The sequence below is a fragment of the Micromesistius poutassou genome (assembly GCF_964030765.1).
Source record: "Micromesistius poutassou genome assembly, chromosome: 11".
Classification (NCBI taxonomy): Eukaryota; Metazoa; Chordata; class Actinopteri; order Gadiformes; family Gadidae; genus Micromesistius; species Micromesistius poutassou.
Window position 1 is genome coordinate 5,743,420 of NC_140281.1, and position 17,438 is coordinate 5,760,857.

Genomic DNA, 17,438 nt, shown 5'->3' on the forward strand with positions numbered 1-17,438 from the left:
AGGTCTGTTTACATGCACAGCTTAATCAGATTAAAGCCATAGTTGGACTATGAACATTGAAACATTCCTGGCGGCCCACAATGACATACAGATGTAAGTTAAAAAAAATAATAAATTTATTTAAAAAAAAATAGGTTTTTATTCTGAAATGCACACAGGACTGTTGTATGCCAAATTCGACTGTATAGGGCAGAGAACCCCAAGGATTATGTGTTAGGTAAAATGTTTCTCAAGGTTTTCTCTGGTTTTGCCAGGTTTTGCCTAATTTGTTATTTAAAATTTTTATACTGTTTATACTGGATGCAGACCAATACATGTAACTGTAGAGCTGCAACCTGGTCATTAAAATGATTACAAATGGTTTTTTTTTTTTTTTTTCCTTTGGCGGCCCTCAATCAAATTTTGGGTTCCTAAATTGGCCCGCAGCTGTCAAAACTTTGAGAACCCCTGCTTTACAATGACCCAAATTTGGAATGGGAAGACTGCAATACTAAGGGTAGGCACAGGTATTTTTTTCTGATTGATGATTAATTGTAAACTGAGGTTGTTTTGTGTTATTGTGTGTTATTTTAGAAGTGCAATCCATCATTGTATCAAGTCATTCTGGGGGTAGTGAATGAGTGAATGATTTCCTTACCCTATGTATTTGTATTTGAATTTCTAAGGCACATCCATGTTTTTATTAGGATATGTGAATGTGACACATGCACAATGGGTTTATCCACATTTCTCTAGGTCATCTTCCCCTCAGAACAGAGGAGCCTCCTGCTGGATCCACTCGGCAACGATGGCTCCAAGATAAAAATATGTCTGGAGACCACTAGGCAACAGTTGTGTTCTATGGCCTGACCCCGGCAGGCAGAATGCTGGTATTAAACCATTGGAGTATGGGTGAAACAGGTGAAGGGAATGACCTTGAGTGATCGCGATTGACTGGTCGATCTTTGAGACTCTCCCTGTAGCTAGTAAACTACATACATATACATACATATAATAAAATATGCCAGATTAATGTTCAGTTAAGCACGCAGAATCAGACACATAACGACACAAGTGAGTCAACGAGAAACAGGAATGACGAGCCAAAATAATCCAAAAGTAGCCTTCTTTAAATGGAATTATAGCCATTACTTGTCCCTCCAATAAACTATTGGAACGAGTGTAATCGTGAAATGCACATTATGCCCTGGACAAAAGTGCCTCTCCACATCGGTGTCAAGTAATTCAAACATCTGATCTTTCAACGTTGCATGCTTCCATGCATTCCATGCTTGCGTGCATGAACATGAACATAAACATGCACACGCACATGTATTTTGAGTTCTGTTTAAAAGGGCTGGAGATGGGTCCAAATTATTTGACACATTTGAGCATTTAAAAATGTACTTGAAAGTATCGCAATAGTTACTTTCCACAGTAATATATATATAATATAATCAGAACTGAGCATAACAGTTAACAATGGCACTTCATATGATCTGCTAACTGCAAGTAAAATGATTTACTTATCTATGTTGATTTGTTGGTTACTATGAACAAAATAATTTCCTCATAGAAATGGCCCACATGCCTTTATTTTTTGTGTTGGAATGAAACTTAGAATTTATGTACATTGTAAAATTCAAGACAGCTAGGTTTGATATGCTTCTTAGTGTTTTCTTAGTTGCATCAATTTGAAAGTTGGACCAAAGACAATTCAAATACAATTAGCCAAATAAAAGGCCTCAAATTGTAAGTAAAATCTGGGCTGTGTTTTTTTTCTCTCAACGCTTCAATAGGTAGATCTTGCCTTTCACCAAGGACGAGGTCAGTGATCTTGGGCTTAAAAATGTTGATGACCACTGCTTTACGGGGTCTAATGTTCATTGTTAGATAGTCTTGACCCTTTCCCCACAAAGATGTCTGGATACCAACTGTCGGGACATCTGCGTCCCGAACATGTGGATCATTTGCCACCACACCCAGCGAACACGTCGCCAATGATCTACTTGCCACATGACCACACAAGAAGGCCATGGTTTTTGTTGTCATTTGTCAATATTTTTATTTCAGGTCCCTGCGCCTTGTCTTTGTGTTAATACAGTTAACGTCCATATACAATTTATACAGAGACTTTACATTAAAAAAGGACCAATAATAGTGTTACCTTACAGTGACAAATGGAGGTACATAAAGGAGGGGTGGGGGGTAAAAGGCGTATGGCATCATCTGCATATCGTCATAGGCTTCCTCCTCTAAGACTCACCAGGACCTTCAAACATCTCTGCATCCACCCAGATTCCTATTCAACATTTGATTGATCCTAGATTAAAGAAGACACAGAATGCACCCATTAGGAGCCCCTCAGCTCTGAGGGATAGTTTGATTAGAGCAGCATTACCATTCATAAAAAAAGTCACTTTTATTTCACATTCCTCTGTGAGCCGGTTCTCTAAGAGACAACTACTCCCAATTACCCTGACCAGTACTGGACCTACGCTCACTGCCTCCCACCACATCATCTGTACAAGCCCCACACCGCTTAGTTAACAGGCACATTATTTAAACTTTACCCCCTCCATTACTATAGTCATCTCTACAAAATGTGACCCTTCTCAAAGGGCCTTAAATTACTCAACAACAGATTTAATTTTCAATTTTAAATAACTCTGAAAAACAAAAACAAAACAAATGAGTTAGGTTTGATTAAAAAGAAGATTGTGTCTAAGGTTTAGTGGACAACGTTCTATCTTCAGATACAGTTAGTGGACCGGGTTCTAGGCCCGGGGTGATCCTGGTCTCTGGGCTACCGGCCCCGTCTGGGGACAGGACTAGGAGCCGAACTCCACCGTTTCCTCTGTGATGGGCTTGAACTCGTAGTTCCCTCTCCCATCCATGTGCAGGTAGAACTGAAGACAAAACAATACATGGGTTCCATCAGGCTCTTCTCACCACGCCAGCAACACCAGAGTATACTAGTCTTCAGACCTATTAGCCTTAACGGGTTAGCCCAAACCCTTGGTTCTAAATTTCGCCTAATGACTTACCTTGTGGTGCTTCCATAGGGACTTTCTGTGTGACACAGTGAATAGGGTGATGCCAACCTGTTGGTCCAAAAAATAATTAAACATCTTAAAAAGGATCAACCTTTACACGAGCCAAACTTTCCAACTTGCGGTTTAAATAGTTAATAGTTAATACTCAAATCCAAATCATTCCAACAGTTATTTTTGATATCATTTTGTTAGGGCCTTCCATCAGAGGTAAGCAGCAGCTGTTCTTACCGTCCGGCAGTGGCTATAGATGAAGTCTTCCACGTCCACGCTCACGGCACTAGTGCACTCATCAAGAATGGCAAACTGGGGCTTGTGGTAGAACAATCGAGCCATCTGGTAAACAAACATTAACAAAGCCTCACTTAGGTATGGCGACCAAAGTTAGAAAGCTACATTCAATTTATTCTGGGAGGTTTATTGTTTAGATAAATGTTAGATAGTAAAGATAGATGTTTTGTTTATTTGTTTAGAGCGGCATAAAGTTCCAACACACACACACACACACACACACACACACACACACACACACACACACACACACACACACACACACACACACACACACACACACACACACACACACACACACACACACACACACACACACACACACACCTTGTTTAATTAATTTGTGGGAGTCTTATTCCATTTTCTCCCCCCCTCCAACCCCCTCCTGTGTGTATGGGGTGCTTACGGCCATCCTCTGCTTCTCCCCTCCACTCAGCACGTCCATCCAGTCCTGCACCATGTCCCAGCTCCCCTCCCGCTCCAGGATGTGGCCCAGCTGCACGTTGTCCAGGTACTCCTTCAGCACCTGCAGGGAGCCAGCCAGAAGGGATTCAGTCCAACATACCAGTAGGCTCTCCCAGTCCAACCCGTGAGGAGGGTCTCCCAGCCCAACCCATGATTATGTGACCACATTGTGTGAGTCCTACCTGGTCAGAGATGCCTTTGCGGTTTTGTTCTTCGAACGTGTCCGGGTAGATGACCTGGTCCCTCAGAGAGCCAAGCGTCATGTAAGGCCTCTGCGCAGCGCAACACACACACATACAGTTTCTTTGGTCAGCTTAAGAATGAGCACAGAGAGGAGAAAGGGGGAGGGACGGTTTTACCTGGGGAACATAGAAGAGCTTCCCTCTCTCTGGTTTGGTCAGCTCTCCCCCAAACAGAGGCCAAAGCTGAGGCACACACAAACACAAGCGCACACATACCACTCATTGCATTACTCCACATGGGTAATATCAGGAAGGGGACCATTTTTCTGGTTGCATCAAGCAATAGTAAGGCTCCAGGCTTGGGGCAGTGAATCTCACCCCTCCCAGGACTCTGAATAAGGAGCTCTTGCCACAGCCGTTTGGACCACACACCAACACGTTGGCCCCAGACATCACCTTCAAAATGAAGAATTAAAAACCAAACCATGGGAATGAGAAATGGGAGACGGAGACATGGGAATCTCAGGTCAATAATGAAGGTACTGCCCTCTGCAAAGAAGCTCACATACCATGCTTCTCAAAAATGTAAACAGATGTACAGACCATTTGGGTTCACTTTGGGTTAAGAAAGGATGAATTGCTCTGCCCAAAAACAAAGAAATACAACATTGAAGCTGCCACTCTCGTATGACGAGCCCAGCGGAGAGGGCTCACCTCAAACGACAGGTCTTGGATCAGGATCTCTCCATTGGGCGTGGCCAGGGGGGTGTGGTCAAACCTTAAGAGGAAGGCATGTTGGGTCATGGCATTAGGGCTTGGTTTTGTTTTTGTAAAGACTGCTTGTTTTGGGCTGGTCTTACTTGATGATGTTGTCTGCGTTGATGACCCGGCCACTCCCGGGAACCAGGGCCAGTTTCTCCAACCCACACCCGGCTTCTGACGAGGAATGGACACAAGTAAAGACAAATCATTTCAGTGTCATGCAAGACTGTGATAGATAGCCTAGAATTGATGATAATAATTAATTAGAATATTATATGAAATTTGAAAATCCATAATTTAATGATAATCAATATATATCCTGACATGCTTCTTGATCAAATAAATCAAGCAATACAACCTAGGTTCAGAACAATGACGCATATCATCATTCAGGTTATGATACAGAAGAGTTATAACCTTTTTCTCAAATATTTTGATATTCAAAACGTCTTTCACCAAACACAGATATGCTGTTAGCTGTCATTTTATATGTTGTTGTATGTAAAGAGTCCAGTATACATGGTGACATACCTTTCTCCTGCTGGGTGACCATGGTGCGTTCGTATTTGCCGAGGTTGAGCTCCTTCAACACTTTCATCAGCTCAGCAATGCGAGACGTGAACCTGGAAGAAACAGTTACACTGACTGTTAGCCTGGCCTCATTCTCTACTGAGACCTAGAGAACAGTTACACTGACTGTTAGCCTGGCCTCATTCTCTACTGAGACCTAGAGAACAGTTACACTGACTGTTAGCCTGGCCTCATTCTCTACTGAGACCTAGAGAACAGTTACACTGACTGTTAGCCTGGCCTCATTCTCCACTGAGACCTAGAGAACAGTTACACTGACTGTTAGCCTGGCCTCATTCTCTACTGAGACCTAGAGAACAGTTACACTGACTGTTAGCCTGGCCTCATTCTCTACTGAGACCTAGAGAACAGTTACACTGACTGTTAGCCTGGCCTCATTCTCTACTGAGACCTAGAGAACAGTTACACTGACTGTTAGCCTGGCCTCATTCTCCACTGAGACCTAGAGAACAGTTACACTGACTGTTAGCCTGGCCTCATTCTCTACTGAGACCTAGAGAACAGTTACACTGACTGTTAGCCTGGCCTCATTCTCCACTGAGACGTGTTCATTCTGACCTCAATCCTCAAGGATGTTTCCTTCAAATACAATAGACTGCTTCTGATTTCTAATAGCAGAATATTGGCAACACCACCAAAATCTAAGCAAAAGATTGGTGGAAATACTGTGAGAGCATCTACAGACATGTGAAAGTAGTCACTACCCGAAGTTAGCAAGTTAGCCTGAACCAATGTTAAACTTTGTATTGAAACAGCTTCAAGTGAATAGTGAAAAATTAACCAATTAAAAGCTACTCTTAAAAGTTTATGCACAGCTGTATTCAGTTTTAGAAAACGTTGCAAACTTTAGTACTTGTGGAAAATAGGTCACATTGGGTGTGGTGTGAGGGCCGTTGTATAGGAACGTCACTCGCTCGAGCAAGGGGGCACAGCCAATCAGAAACTCTGGAAACCCCGAAGTAGCCCTCGTATTTTACAGATTATTTCTCTGGTTTAACAACTTTAAACTGGAATTAGAAATAACTTTCTGAAATAACTTTCATTATTTAGACTAGAGTGAATACCACCTACTGTATTATCAGTCGGTAGCCCTAAGGGCCTTAACATAAGATCTTATGAGTACCTGGGTCAATATATGATGCCAATAAAGTATTAAGTAGAGTAATGAGGTACAGCAAAGATAGAGGATTTAGTAGAGATTTAGGCAAAAACTCCATATTAAAACATAAATCCAATGCAAACTTGACAATATAAACTTGATGAGACACAAACAGGTAGATATCTTGGGAACCAGTTGTACAATTTTGACATTTAACTATTGAAAGTTCAGGGCAAATATAATTAAATGACACCAAGCCAAATAATCGCAATTGCACCAAACGTCCACCAGATGGCGATGTCAGACATGTGTTCTGATTGAAGGCAATTTACCTAGTTCCAATGAAACCCTCTGCTACTAAAAATGTATTTGTTACAATGTATAGTTGCAAAATGGTCCCCGGACATTAGATGACCTATTCATGGTGGTTTTATGCGACATTATGAGTCATAATAATTGATGAGTCATAATAATAATTAAGGTAATTTTTTAGCTTAAAAGGTCCCATGGCATGAAAATTTCACTTTATGAGGTTTTCTAACATTAAGTTGAGTTCCCCTAGCCTCCCTATGGTCCCCCAGTAGCTAGAAATTGCGTTAGGTGTAAACCGAGAAGTAGGTATCTTGCTCCATCTTTGAAAAAAAGGTCACTGAAACGCGTTGATTTGCGAGCTGGCCCCATATGTCGTCATATGGGGCCATGTTACCTCCCCTTTCTCTGCTTGGCCCGCCCAGAGAATTTGGCCCGACAATGAGCTAGGACTGCGTGTGTGTGTGAATACACACACTGTAACGCAAGTGTTCTTTGTTATTATACCGATAACCGTTCTGCTGTTGGTGCATAACACGCAACACAATAACGCAAGCTTGCATAAAGCTCCCATTTGGTGAAAAGACTAGACTGCGTCAGGATGTCTGAGGTCTCTGGTATTTCCACAACGAGATTCGTAGTGGGGGATATCTCGGCCATTGTTGAGAAGGAATTGGGAACCGCGACATGGAGGAGAAAAGGATTGTTGCCCAGGATTGTAACAGAGACAACCCCGGGCAACGGGCAGCGTTCAGCGGGCTGCCCGCTGCCGCGACAACCCCGAGCAACAATCGCCTTTCTCCTCTATTTCTCGGTTCAGTCTGTACTTAATATTGACGTGGAAGTGGAAGAACCAGAGGCGTCTGAGAACCCGACGCAGTCGTTCGAGATTCATAAAATCGTCCGGAAGCGCACACATCTTTTGACCATGATAATATATATGATATGATATGATATATATATGATATGATATGATATGATATGATATGATATATATATAATGTGATATTATTTAGATATAGAGCTCCAGGACTCCCGCCGGAGCACCCGGAGTGTTCAGTGTTCCACTGTAAACACTAGCGCATGGTACCGTGGCCGCAAGCTGCTCAGGGCCACACCCCCACCCTCCACCTTGACCCGCCTCTAAAAACGGGGCGTTTGTGGTGAGCTCATTGTGGGACTGGCTCGTAGTGGCTGTAACTCCAAGTCTTCAAGTACTGTATTAGGGGCCCACTAATACCTATATTAAAGCATCCATAAAATAGCATGCCATGGGATATTTAACAAAAAAAAAAGATGCATTTTGTTCTTGATTGTTTTTTGCCTCTAGGTCAGCGAGTCACCGAGTGGTATGATTTGTACTGTTGGAATAAGTAGAATCTTAGCTTTCATATGATATTGTGTAGTTCAAGGGTTAGAAAAACAAAAACAATATTTATGTGCATGTGCAGATAGTTATGAAATACATTACTCTTATTGTTGCATGCTTCTTATTTTGTTTGGGGTTGGTATTGTCTGTCAGTTAGCCAACAATGGTTATGATAGACTAAATGTTGACACTAATCTTTATAGTGGTGCGTCACATGACTGCTTTCTCAGGTGTTAAAATCCTTTAAAGGGATAGTTCAGAATTTTGGACATCGGGTCTCATTTCCAAGTTGTTGCAGACATTGCTGGTGCTAGGCTAGCGCAAGTCGAGGGGAACTGCTAGCCTCCCAATAAAAACAGTTTTACCAACTCCACCGTACACCATAGGCAAACCAATTATAACGCCAGACTATCTATGCAAATGTCTGTATTGATAGAATAATGTTAGAAATAAAACTACCCTTGCATCGCATTGCATTTAGTTTATAATCCCTGTAGTTGGAAGCAAGCTACGGCAGCGGCAGACTGATATTACCTGGAGTGCGCTTCTTCTGAATTTCGCAAAGTGAAATTCCGCCGCTGCTGAGAAAGTAGTCCCTCAAAATGTAATGCGATTATTGTGATACAAGGAACGTTTTATTTCTAACATTATATCAACACAGACATTTACATTGATAGTCGGGCGTTATAATTGGTTTGCCTCGGATGTACTTTGAAGTAGGTAAAACAGTTTTTATTGGCAGGCTAGCAGTTCCCCTCGACTTGCGCTAGCCTAGCACCAGCGATTTCTGCAACTAGAAGGACTGAATGAAAAGTGTTGAAAACGGTCTCCAATGATAAATAACACACTGGCTCACTTGGAAATGAGGTCCGATGTCCAAAATTCCGAACTACCCCTTTAAGACATCTTTGAAATCGGGGGGAGGGAGGGCTAAGCCCCTCTTGGGACTAGGAGCTGAAGAAGGTAATGTGATTTGGCAGTTTACTTACTAAAAAACAAGGTAAATATTTTGACTTTTATTCCTCACTAACCCTTCAATATGTTTATTCCAAGGGTTAGGAATGTTTGTTCAAAATGCATAGAACAAACATGGGTAGTTATCTGTGTTTGCCCATCCATACTTGTAGCTTGTACTGGAGAACAGGTTGCAGGGGGGTGGGGGTGCTCACCCAGAGAGACGCGTCATGTCTCGGCCGGCTAGGACGATCCTGCCTAGGGCCTGGGACAACCTCAGAAGCATCCTCCCACTCTGGTAGTAGTCCTACGGCACACAACACAGGACTTAGTACATGCACTTGGAAAGTTTGAAAACCAATACTGAAATAAAACCAAAAATGTTCATGCCTCCATCAGTTCAGATTGGCTGGTGTGCAGGTGCCTGGGGTGCGAGAGATCCAGGAAGGGTCTGCTGACCACCAGGTAACCCACCCCTGTGGCTATATCTGGAACGAGACAGCGAGGAGGAGGACAAATCATTGCGTTGTTCCCCACTAGCAGCAAGATAAAAGTCCCTGGTCAGGGGGAATGGTTTAAATTCACTTACATTTAGCGATGACGCTGTCCACAAAGCCCATGGAGAAGCGGAAGAAGATGAAGTTATGGAGATGGTCCACCTAGAGACATTTACTGTCTTTTAATATCAATTCAGCCTGGAAGAAAACCTAAAAAGTGCAGGGATATTACAACTGTAATACAAAGATGAACCCACCAGTTTCTGGAACGTGGCGTGAATGGTCTGCTTTTCCCTCAGGTTCCCATTATAGAAGGCAATCTCCTCACTGAAGAATACAAAACCACACCAAGTGGTTGGTGGTATGATAGAAAATAAAAAACGGTTAAGATGGCCATGTTTGTATGAGTGCAGTGTTTCCCCTATATGCATTCAGCAGCGGCGGCGCCACTGCAAAAAAAAAAAAAAATTCATCTATTTTTTTCTAAGGCATAAGAAATAGCTGAAAATGAACATAAAAGATGAACTTAGTTTCTGTCAAGTTCAAGTCACATTTGCACAATGATCTGGTCTCAGCAGATACCTTGACTCTGTTGGTTGTTATGTTATATTTGGAAGCTCAATCTGTAAATTTTTCCCAAAAAAAATTCACCAGAAGTAACCATCTAAAGGGTTCTTTTTCAAAATTTTCTTCCGGGGGGGGCATGCCCCCGGACCCCCTTACCGTTGCTAGGTTACCAACTCACAGCACCACTGCTACAAAAAAATCTAGGGGAAACACTGGAGTGTGTGTATATCCATGTGAGGGTGTGTATGTGTCTGTGAGAGTGTGTATGTGTGTGTGAGGGTGTGTGTGAATGCGGGCAGAGTTTGTGGACCTGTTGGTGATGAGGCGGGAGTTGACGTAGCGGTACTCTCCCTCGTAACGCTGCTCTGTGACGGTCATCTTGGCGATGGGCCTCCTCAGCCTGGTCAGGAACAGACCCGAGATGATCAGGTAGGCCATCATGATGGTGGGACCCTGGGGACCACAAGCACAGAGACATGCAGTCAGGCCCGCTTGGACAGGAGTGCATGGCTTGTAGCACACAAACGGATGACGCCATGGTTTTTCACCTGGGCACCTATGGCACTGGTCAGCTTGAAGATGTACAATCCGATGTCCAGGAGGGGCTACAAAGTGAGAAACAAACACACACAAAAAAGTTTTAGTGATCAATTATTTGAAAGAACAACAACCACAATTTCCTCAAGCTATTGAGGATTTCTGTGGTAAATATTTGTTTGTGTTGTGGCTTTGTGTGTTTAAGTTAATTTGACTAAACAAACAGAAGCATGATTGCTGCAAAAACTTTGACCAAAGATGGTCGAGTTATGCTTTATTTTTGTTAGCATCTCTATTGTTCAATCATTTGAGAGAAATGACAGCAGCTACATATAATAGTTATTTTTTGTAAGGGTGATATAAACTTGTATCATTTTGACTGCACTCTTATGTTATTTAGTTGTGCTCCTTCTTTTGTAGACTGTGCCCCTAAAAATGCTAACTTAAGAGCACAGTGCTCACAGCCAGAAATGTCAGCGTTGAGGCCTGTATAGGCTACCTTGCTGAGGTTGGAGTAGAGGTCCACCACGCTGTTGCAGAACTTCTCCACATCCTGAGTCAGCAGCTGGTCCGGGTTGGAGATCCTGTTGTCCAGGTTGCCCATCTTGTAGTACGTGTAGCCCCTGTAGATGCACCGGTGTAAGTATAGACCCCACATAGAGAACAGCAGGAGTCAGGGGACTCCTCAGAGAGAGGCCAAAGACCATAGAATCCTGGGTTGGAACCAAGGCAGCTTTGAGCACCAAAGACTAACGTCAGTAGGCCAAGAGAGACTTGTGTGCCGAGCGTAACTCACTGGAGGTACTGGTCGTAGAGGTACTGGGTGAGCCTCTCACGAAACCGCAGCTTGAGTTCGTTTATGCCCAGCTTCAGTAGGTTGTTCACCAAGGCAATCTGAGAAACATGAAATTTATATTTAAAAACACACAATATCACACACACACACACACACACACACACACACACACACACACACACACACACTTGCATCTACCAATGTAAGCATAATTCATGCAGGGTAGAATTTCAAGTCAATTATTATTATACCACTCAGGCAAACACATAACAATGCAAAAATCATTGGCTCATTAATTATAATAAAATAAGGCTGAAATGTTATTATGGCAGTATAGCTTAGGGCTTATTATATATATATATATAAATATAAAATATATATATATTTTTTTACAAATCAGGGGTCCTCTGTTAATTCTTGGAGAAAATAAATGGTCCAATTGTTTTTATTAGAGAACAGCCAGTGTGACAACAAGAGGCCACCATGGGGTAAACAAAGAGTGTAAATAAACTTACAGCTGGAATGAATTTCAAGAAGCCCATCAAGTAGGTCTTGAAATCTTTAGCTGAGCGACCGATAATTGCACTGTGAACCACAACACGCACAATGGATCAGCACAACACACGTAAAGCAAGTCTGGAAATGGAGCTATACAAGCATATCATCAATGCTGCTGTAGCTTAGGTAAATCCCTGTAGACCTGGACCCGTCCTTGTACTGGGATCATACACAGCACCAGAGAAGCCCTGACCTGTTCTGGATAAGGGAATCCCACTCCATGTATACAACATGTGAATCTCATAGTGTTTCAGGATGTCTAGATATGGATATCTGAAACTCTTGAAGTGTAATGGGGTTGCTTGTTAGTGTGAAGTGGCAGTTTTACCAAGCCCACTTGATCTTTGGCAGTACTTTGCCAAATAATTAATTTCATCGGTTGCAAACAGGATGTGGAGCTGAAGAAAGTCATGCCATAGGATTGTTAATGTGCCTACGGTTTCTTTATAGAGAGTGCTCTGCCTGACTCAGATACTGTCACCCATCCAGTCACCTATTGCTTGTATAGTAGACGGTTCGCTTTGTTTGTCCCTTACTTTGCAAATGGGTAGATTAACCCCCATGTGTGTGCGTCTACCTTTGGTCCAACTTTAGGCAAATTTCCTCTGTCAGCATGACCGGTACAGTCAAACAGCAACCGAACAAAGTGATATTGGAGTGTGAAGAAAATGCGAATTGAGTAGGATTCTGGGGCCAACACAGCCCTGAGTTGTTGTTATAGGAAGTATAGACAAAGCAGCAAACAAACAAGCGTTTGATGTTGATGCACCCCCACACAAACACGTCTTCTACCAAAGAGCAGGGTAAAGAGCCGTTACCACAGGGATGACAGCAATGTAGGGATAATAGTGCTGCTTGAACAGTCTGCTATCTCTGTTAATGATACCGCTGTGGAGAATCACAACACAAGAACAAAAGCTAGAGATACTGTTTGGCCCTCACAGTCTCGTTGAACGCACGCGCGCACACATACACAGACAGACACACACACAATAGAGATGCTTCAAATGACACAGTATTATACTATTGAAAATGATATGTAGGTCACTGGCTTGTTCCTTGGATCAAAACGCATTGGACCCAAACAAAAACCCCCTCCCCCAATCACACGCTGTCACCTCCGTCACCGCAGCGGTACTACTAACCTCTCAATCATGGTCCCATTCTGAATCATCCACACGTCACAGTAGGTTCTGGTCACCAACATGACCGCAATGAGGACCATGTAGCCCGTCTGCCATGGAGGAATCACAGCAATGTGGAAAAGTTGAGGAAGGTGATGAGCAGGGATGATAAAATAGCACATCAGTAGCAATAGCATGTCAGTAGGATATGATGCAAAATCATATCAAGCTTATCAAGGGGCATTCTAATGATTGATCTTTACTATACCTGCAATATATTGGTTAGGTTAGGGCTGGATGATATGGCCAAAATCAACATCACAACATGCCTTTTCATATAAGCTGATATAAGCTTATGATATCAGTCAAATAGTCTGACAGAAGGGAATTTTTTGGAGCTGACTGAGGCCCAATTACAATACACATTAATTTAATTTAGTTTGTCAATAATCATTCTTTCAACTTTTTTTATTAGGAGTAAAATATAAAGATGTTTTATTCTATCAAATTAAACATAAAACAACACTGATCAAATAAAACAACAATGATGTCGTCTTTGTCAACATCATTACTCCTGGTTATAGCTTCTTCAGTCACCTTTGCGAGCGGTCAGGGGCACAAAGATATCAGGGCATTGTGACAGATTTTACCGCTATTGTTATTAATATTGATTGTCCACCCCTCGTCCACCCCTAGGTTAGGAACTGATATTGGTTGATTCTTTTTCAGACTTGGTAGGGGGAAAAGTGGCATTACCAACTCCTTATGGCAATGGTCAACTTACTCCCTAACTAAATTGCCACTAGGGGAAATGTTACATTATTGTTATCATCACAATTTATTGGGAAGAGGAACAGGTCTAGATGACCAAAATCCCCCCATAAAATTGTATTGCACATACATAAGACATGAATCACCCCTCCCTTCAACTTTACTTCGCTTTAAAACACAACCCTGGTTGACCCGCTACGTTGCCTGTTACAGCATTCTGTCTTGCATTACCAGCTTCTGGATATTTAACAAGGGAAGGCGGTACAAAGGCCATCTTGATTTGCCTGCCTTGGTGCTCGGTCAAGGTCACTCCCTGCACATGAAGATTACGATGCTTTGACCCTGTTAGTTCCTGTAAGATAAGTCTGCATATACGTGTCATTAATGTACTATTAAGAAGATATAATTCGCTGAATAAGCTGTACTGCGGGTTAAACATAGGTTGAACTACAAGTGAAGTGAGAGGAAGAGCCAGGAGGTGAAAATGGGAAATCATTCCTACCTCCATGCATAAAAAGCGAGGGGTCATGATCCGAAGGATGCGGTAGATTCGGAGGAAGAACAGCTTGTCCACCGCTGCCCGTTCTTTTTTGCCCTCTTTCTGTAGGAACAGAGGCAATATTTAAGTTAAACTTTCTTCTATTTAAGTTGTTTTTTGGAGTAGTTGTGTTATAGATGAATAATATGTAAGAATTGAGCTTACGTCATTTTTCTGCACCAATGCTGAGCCCTTTTTGCTGTGGGAATACATTTAGAACATTTTATTCAGACATATTTATCATACTAGCATAGCCCAAGCAGATCAGCTGCGTTGCCTATGTATAGCAACTGTTAATAAGCATGGTCTTAGAAAGCCAACTCGAGTCTATGCAGACTGCTGCATCAAGCAACACAGCCCATATACTAACTTGCACATAAAGAAAACCACTTTACTTTAGCAACACTAGCAACAAGTCAAGGTAACTTGCTACTCCTGCTATGCGGGCAGCTGGTTAACAAAGACTGGCATTCATTGGTGGCAAATGTGAGCGGAGATTTGAGCTAAAGAACGCAATCATGCCATGTCTTCGGTTGTGCCTTCTGCTACTTAACTTTACAGTGACCGCAACTTCACAGGACTCGGTGTCCTGTGGTTCAGACGAACACACACCTGACCAAGTCACAAGCTACATGCTAGTGGCGATAGCATCACTCATCATATACTGCGACCCTTAGCACACATACACGTCTGGGTTTGACAAACTTGACATTCGACCAACGGCTAAGGAACTACATACCCGTTGAGCTGGCTCGCCCGTCTTCTTTGTTTTAAGATGTATAAGAGGAGCAGAACGCCGCCTGCTATGGAGGAGTTCTTCGCTGTCAGGTACTTACTCACGGCCGCCATGGTGTCGACAGGCCGACCGGGTCTCTGCTGCCCTGAACGGCTCTGGAAGGGGGCGGGACAGGCTGAGTGGGCGGGGCCAGGATATGTTGGCGATGCGACACGTTCTCTGTGATTGGTTCCTTAAAACGTCAGACGTCGGTGACTGTCCTCCGACCAATAGGCTAGGCTCATACAAATAAAAACATGAAACCAATCGGCTGTGAGATGAGAAGGGAACCAGAGACCGAGGTTGATTCTGGGTCAAAGAGCAGAGGCTAATCTATATAATGCACAGTTACTCCGCATGGTTTTAAAAGTGTCAAACGTAAACGTTGGCAGGAGTTTCCGCGGTTGTCTTCTAATGCTTTTAAGATGATATTTTCTTACGTCCTCCAGAAGGGAGAAGGGTTTTAAGACTTTTTTTTTACCTTGACTTGTTGAAGTTGTGTGAGACAAGGTGAAAATGTTTCAATAATTTCTTGCAAGGGTAATTATGCTTATTTGTCTGTACATATTCTAATGGCGCTCAACCAGTTTATGTTTATTTTTATATTACTTTGTCATTTGACATCCTTAGTTTATTGGCGAGGACTACAAATGAGTCCAAAATGTCTCATATCCTAGAGAAAAAAGGTTGAATTTCCCCCCGGCTGATCAGTGTTTTCTCACTTTAACGTACAGTTGGCCTTCAATAGGGTTTGTTTTTGCACGACAATCTGAAGAATCTCAGAATATCGAATTACTGGTAGATGACGGACAATATTAGCAAACCAATCACAGATAACCTGGTGTACCGCCCATTTTTTTGCACGGTCCACTTCCACTCGTTAGAGTCAAGTGCAACGGTCCCAGGTTCATGTCCCAGACCAGTCCGTTAGTGATCAACGAACTGCATTATGGGAGTTGGGAAGGAAGAAATGATAGCTCAGCTGGCCCGCCTAGTGGAGTGGCAGAGCCAGTGACGGACTGGACGGTCTGGCATTTGGGCAGATGCCAAGAAGGGCCGTGGCCTCTCGTGGGCCGTTTGGGCCGGCCAATCACGGAGCGGCATGCTTGTCGGGTTCGCGCTGCTCCTCCGTCGCAACGACGGCCCCACATTATCTATATCCCCCCCCCCCCCCGTCAACAATCCTGTTCGCCCGCAACCAACCCCCCCCCCCCCCCCCCCCCAACACCCGCGGGGCCTGTTATAATGTGCAAATGCCAGGGCCGTTTTTTGATCCCAGTCCGTCACCGGGCAGAGGTAATTCACACGTTATGATTATGACCTTGCAACCTGCTGTACTTATAAATACTTCTACTACTAGGCCTACTGTGCTGTGTGTCCCCTGTAACATACATTAAAAAGTCTGCAACGTAATTAACTGAGAGGCAAAACTTTTCAAACTTTTTTAATTTCTCCTGCCAATATAGTAGAATAAATACCTAACATTATCATTATGTTGGTTAATTTAAAAAATGAGCGGCAAAATGCAGTGTCTAGTCGCACGCGCGCTTTAGTAAATCGCAAGCGCGTGTGGGCTTAGTTTTTCTCGATTGTATACATACAAAAAATGGCACACAACTATGTGCCATTTTTATGCACACAATTCTGAAAACTTGAAGCTTGTGTATCAACTACAAGACTCCAGACTGCTCTAAGCACAAGTCCACTGTGTTCACACATAGATTTTGCAAAATTCTGCAAAACTCTAACCACAAATCTTATCATTTAGCACACTTGGTTCACCTGGAAAACACTGGCCTCCAAAACCATACACATAATAAAGAATACACGGCGCATTGGCTGCGGTCGCCATCTTGGACCGGTCATACTCCTAGTTGCGTAGCAGCAGAAGACACAAGATGCCAGAGCACTGTGCAGCATATTCCTGCTCAAATCGGCGGACCATCGCAAACAGGGCTCGGGGGATTACTTTTAAGGAGGAGACACAGTTTGACATCGACAACCAGACTTGTTGTCATTGGTTGTGTCTGTGTTTCAAAAAATAAAGGCTGCACCACATTGCCAAACTCGCCTCTCTTGAACTGCACAAAGGGAGCATGAGAAAGAAGCTCTGCAAAACAGTCCTCTTTCAGGGGTTTTAACTCATACAAAAACTTTTATGTGCTTATATGTATATATATATATATATATATATATATATATATATACAATGAATATATTA

The 17,438-nt window shown here is 42.8% G+C and overlaps 1 protein-coding gene across 2 annotated transcripts; it reads right to left on the minus strand.

The window, feature by feature from the left end:
* Nucleotides 1–1,558: 1,558 nt before the first annotated feature.
* On the minus strand, nt 1,559–15,317 carry abcd3a (ATP-binding cassette, sub-family D (ALD), member 3a). 2 transcript variants are annotated; one of them, XM_084475440.1, is made up of 23 exons: nt 15,182–15,317; nt 14,608–14,641; nt 14,407–14,505; nt 13,155–13,243; nt 11,967–12,036; nt 11,452–11,549; nt 11,155–11,278; nt 10,667–10,723; nt 10,429–10,571; nt 9,809–9,878; nt 9,644–9,713; nt 9,445–9,542; nt 9,270–9,361; nt 5,264–5,355; nt 4,831–4,903; nt 4,685–4,748; nt 4,349–4,426; nt 4,148–4,213; nt 3,971–4,060; nt 3,730–3,849; nt 3,264–3,368; nt 3,027–3,083; nt 1,559–2,888 (listed from the first exon to the last, which is right to left on the minus strand). In XM_084475440.1, exons 1-23 carry the CDS (start codon nt 15,289–15,291, stop codon nt 2,811–2,813), a joined length of 1,977 nt encoding a protein of 658 aa, XP_084331566.1. In that variant the 5' UTR covers nt 15,292–15,317; the 3' UTR covers nt 1,559–2,810. The 2 variants fall into 2 exon arrangements, with proteins under 2 accessions (XP_084331566.1, XP_084331565.1); XM_084475439.1 differs by having other exon boundaries at nt 4,831–4,906.
* Nucleotides 15,318–17,438: the final 2,121 nt, after the last annotated feature.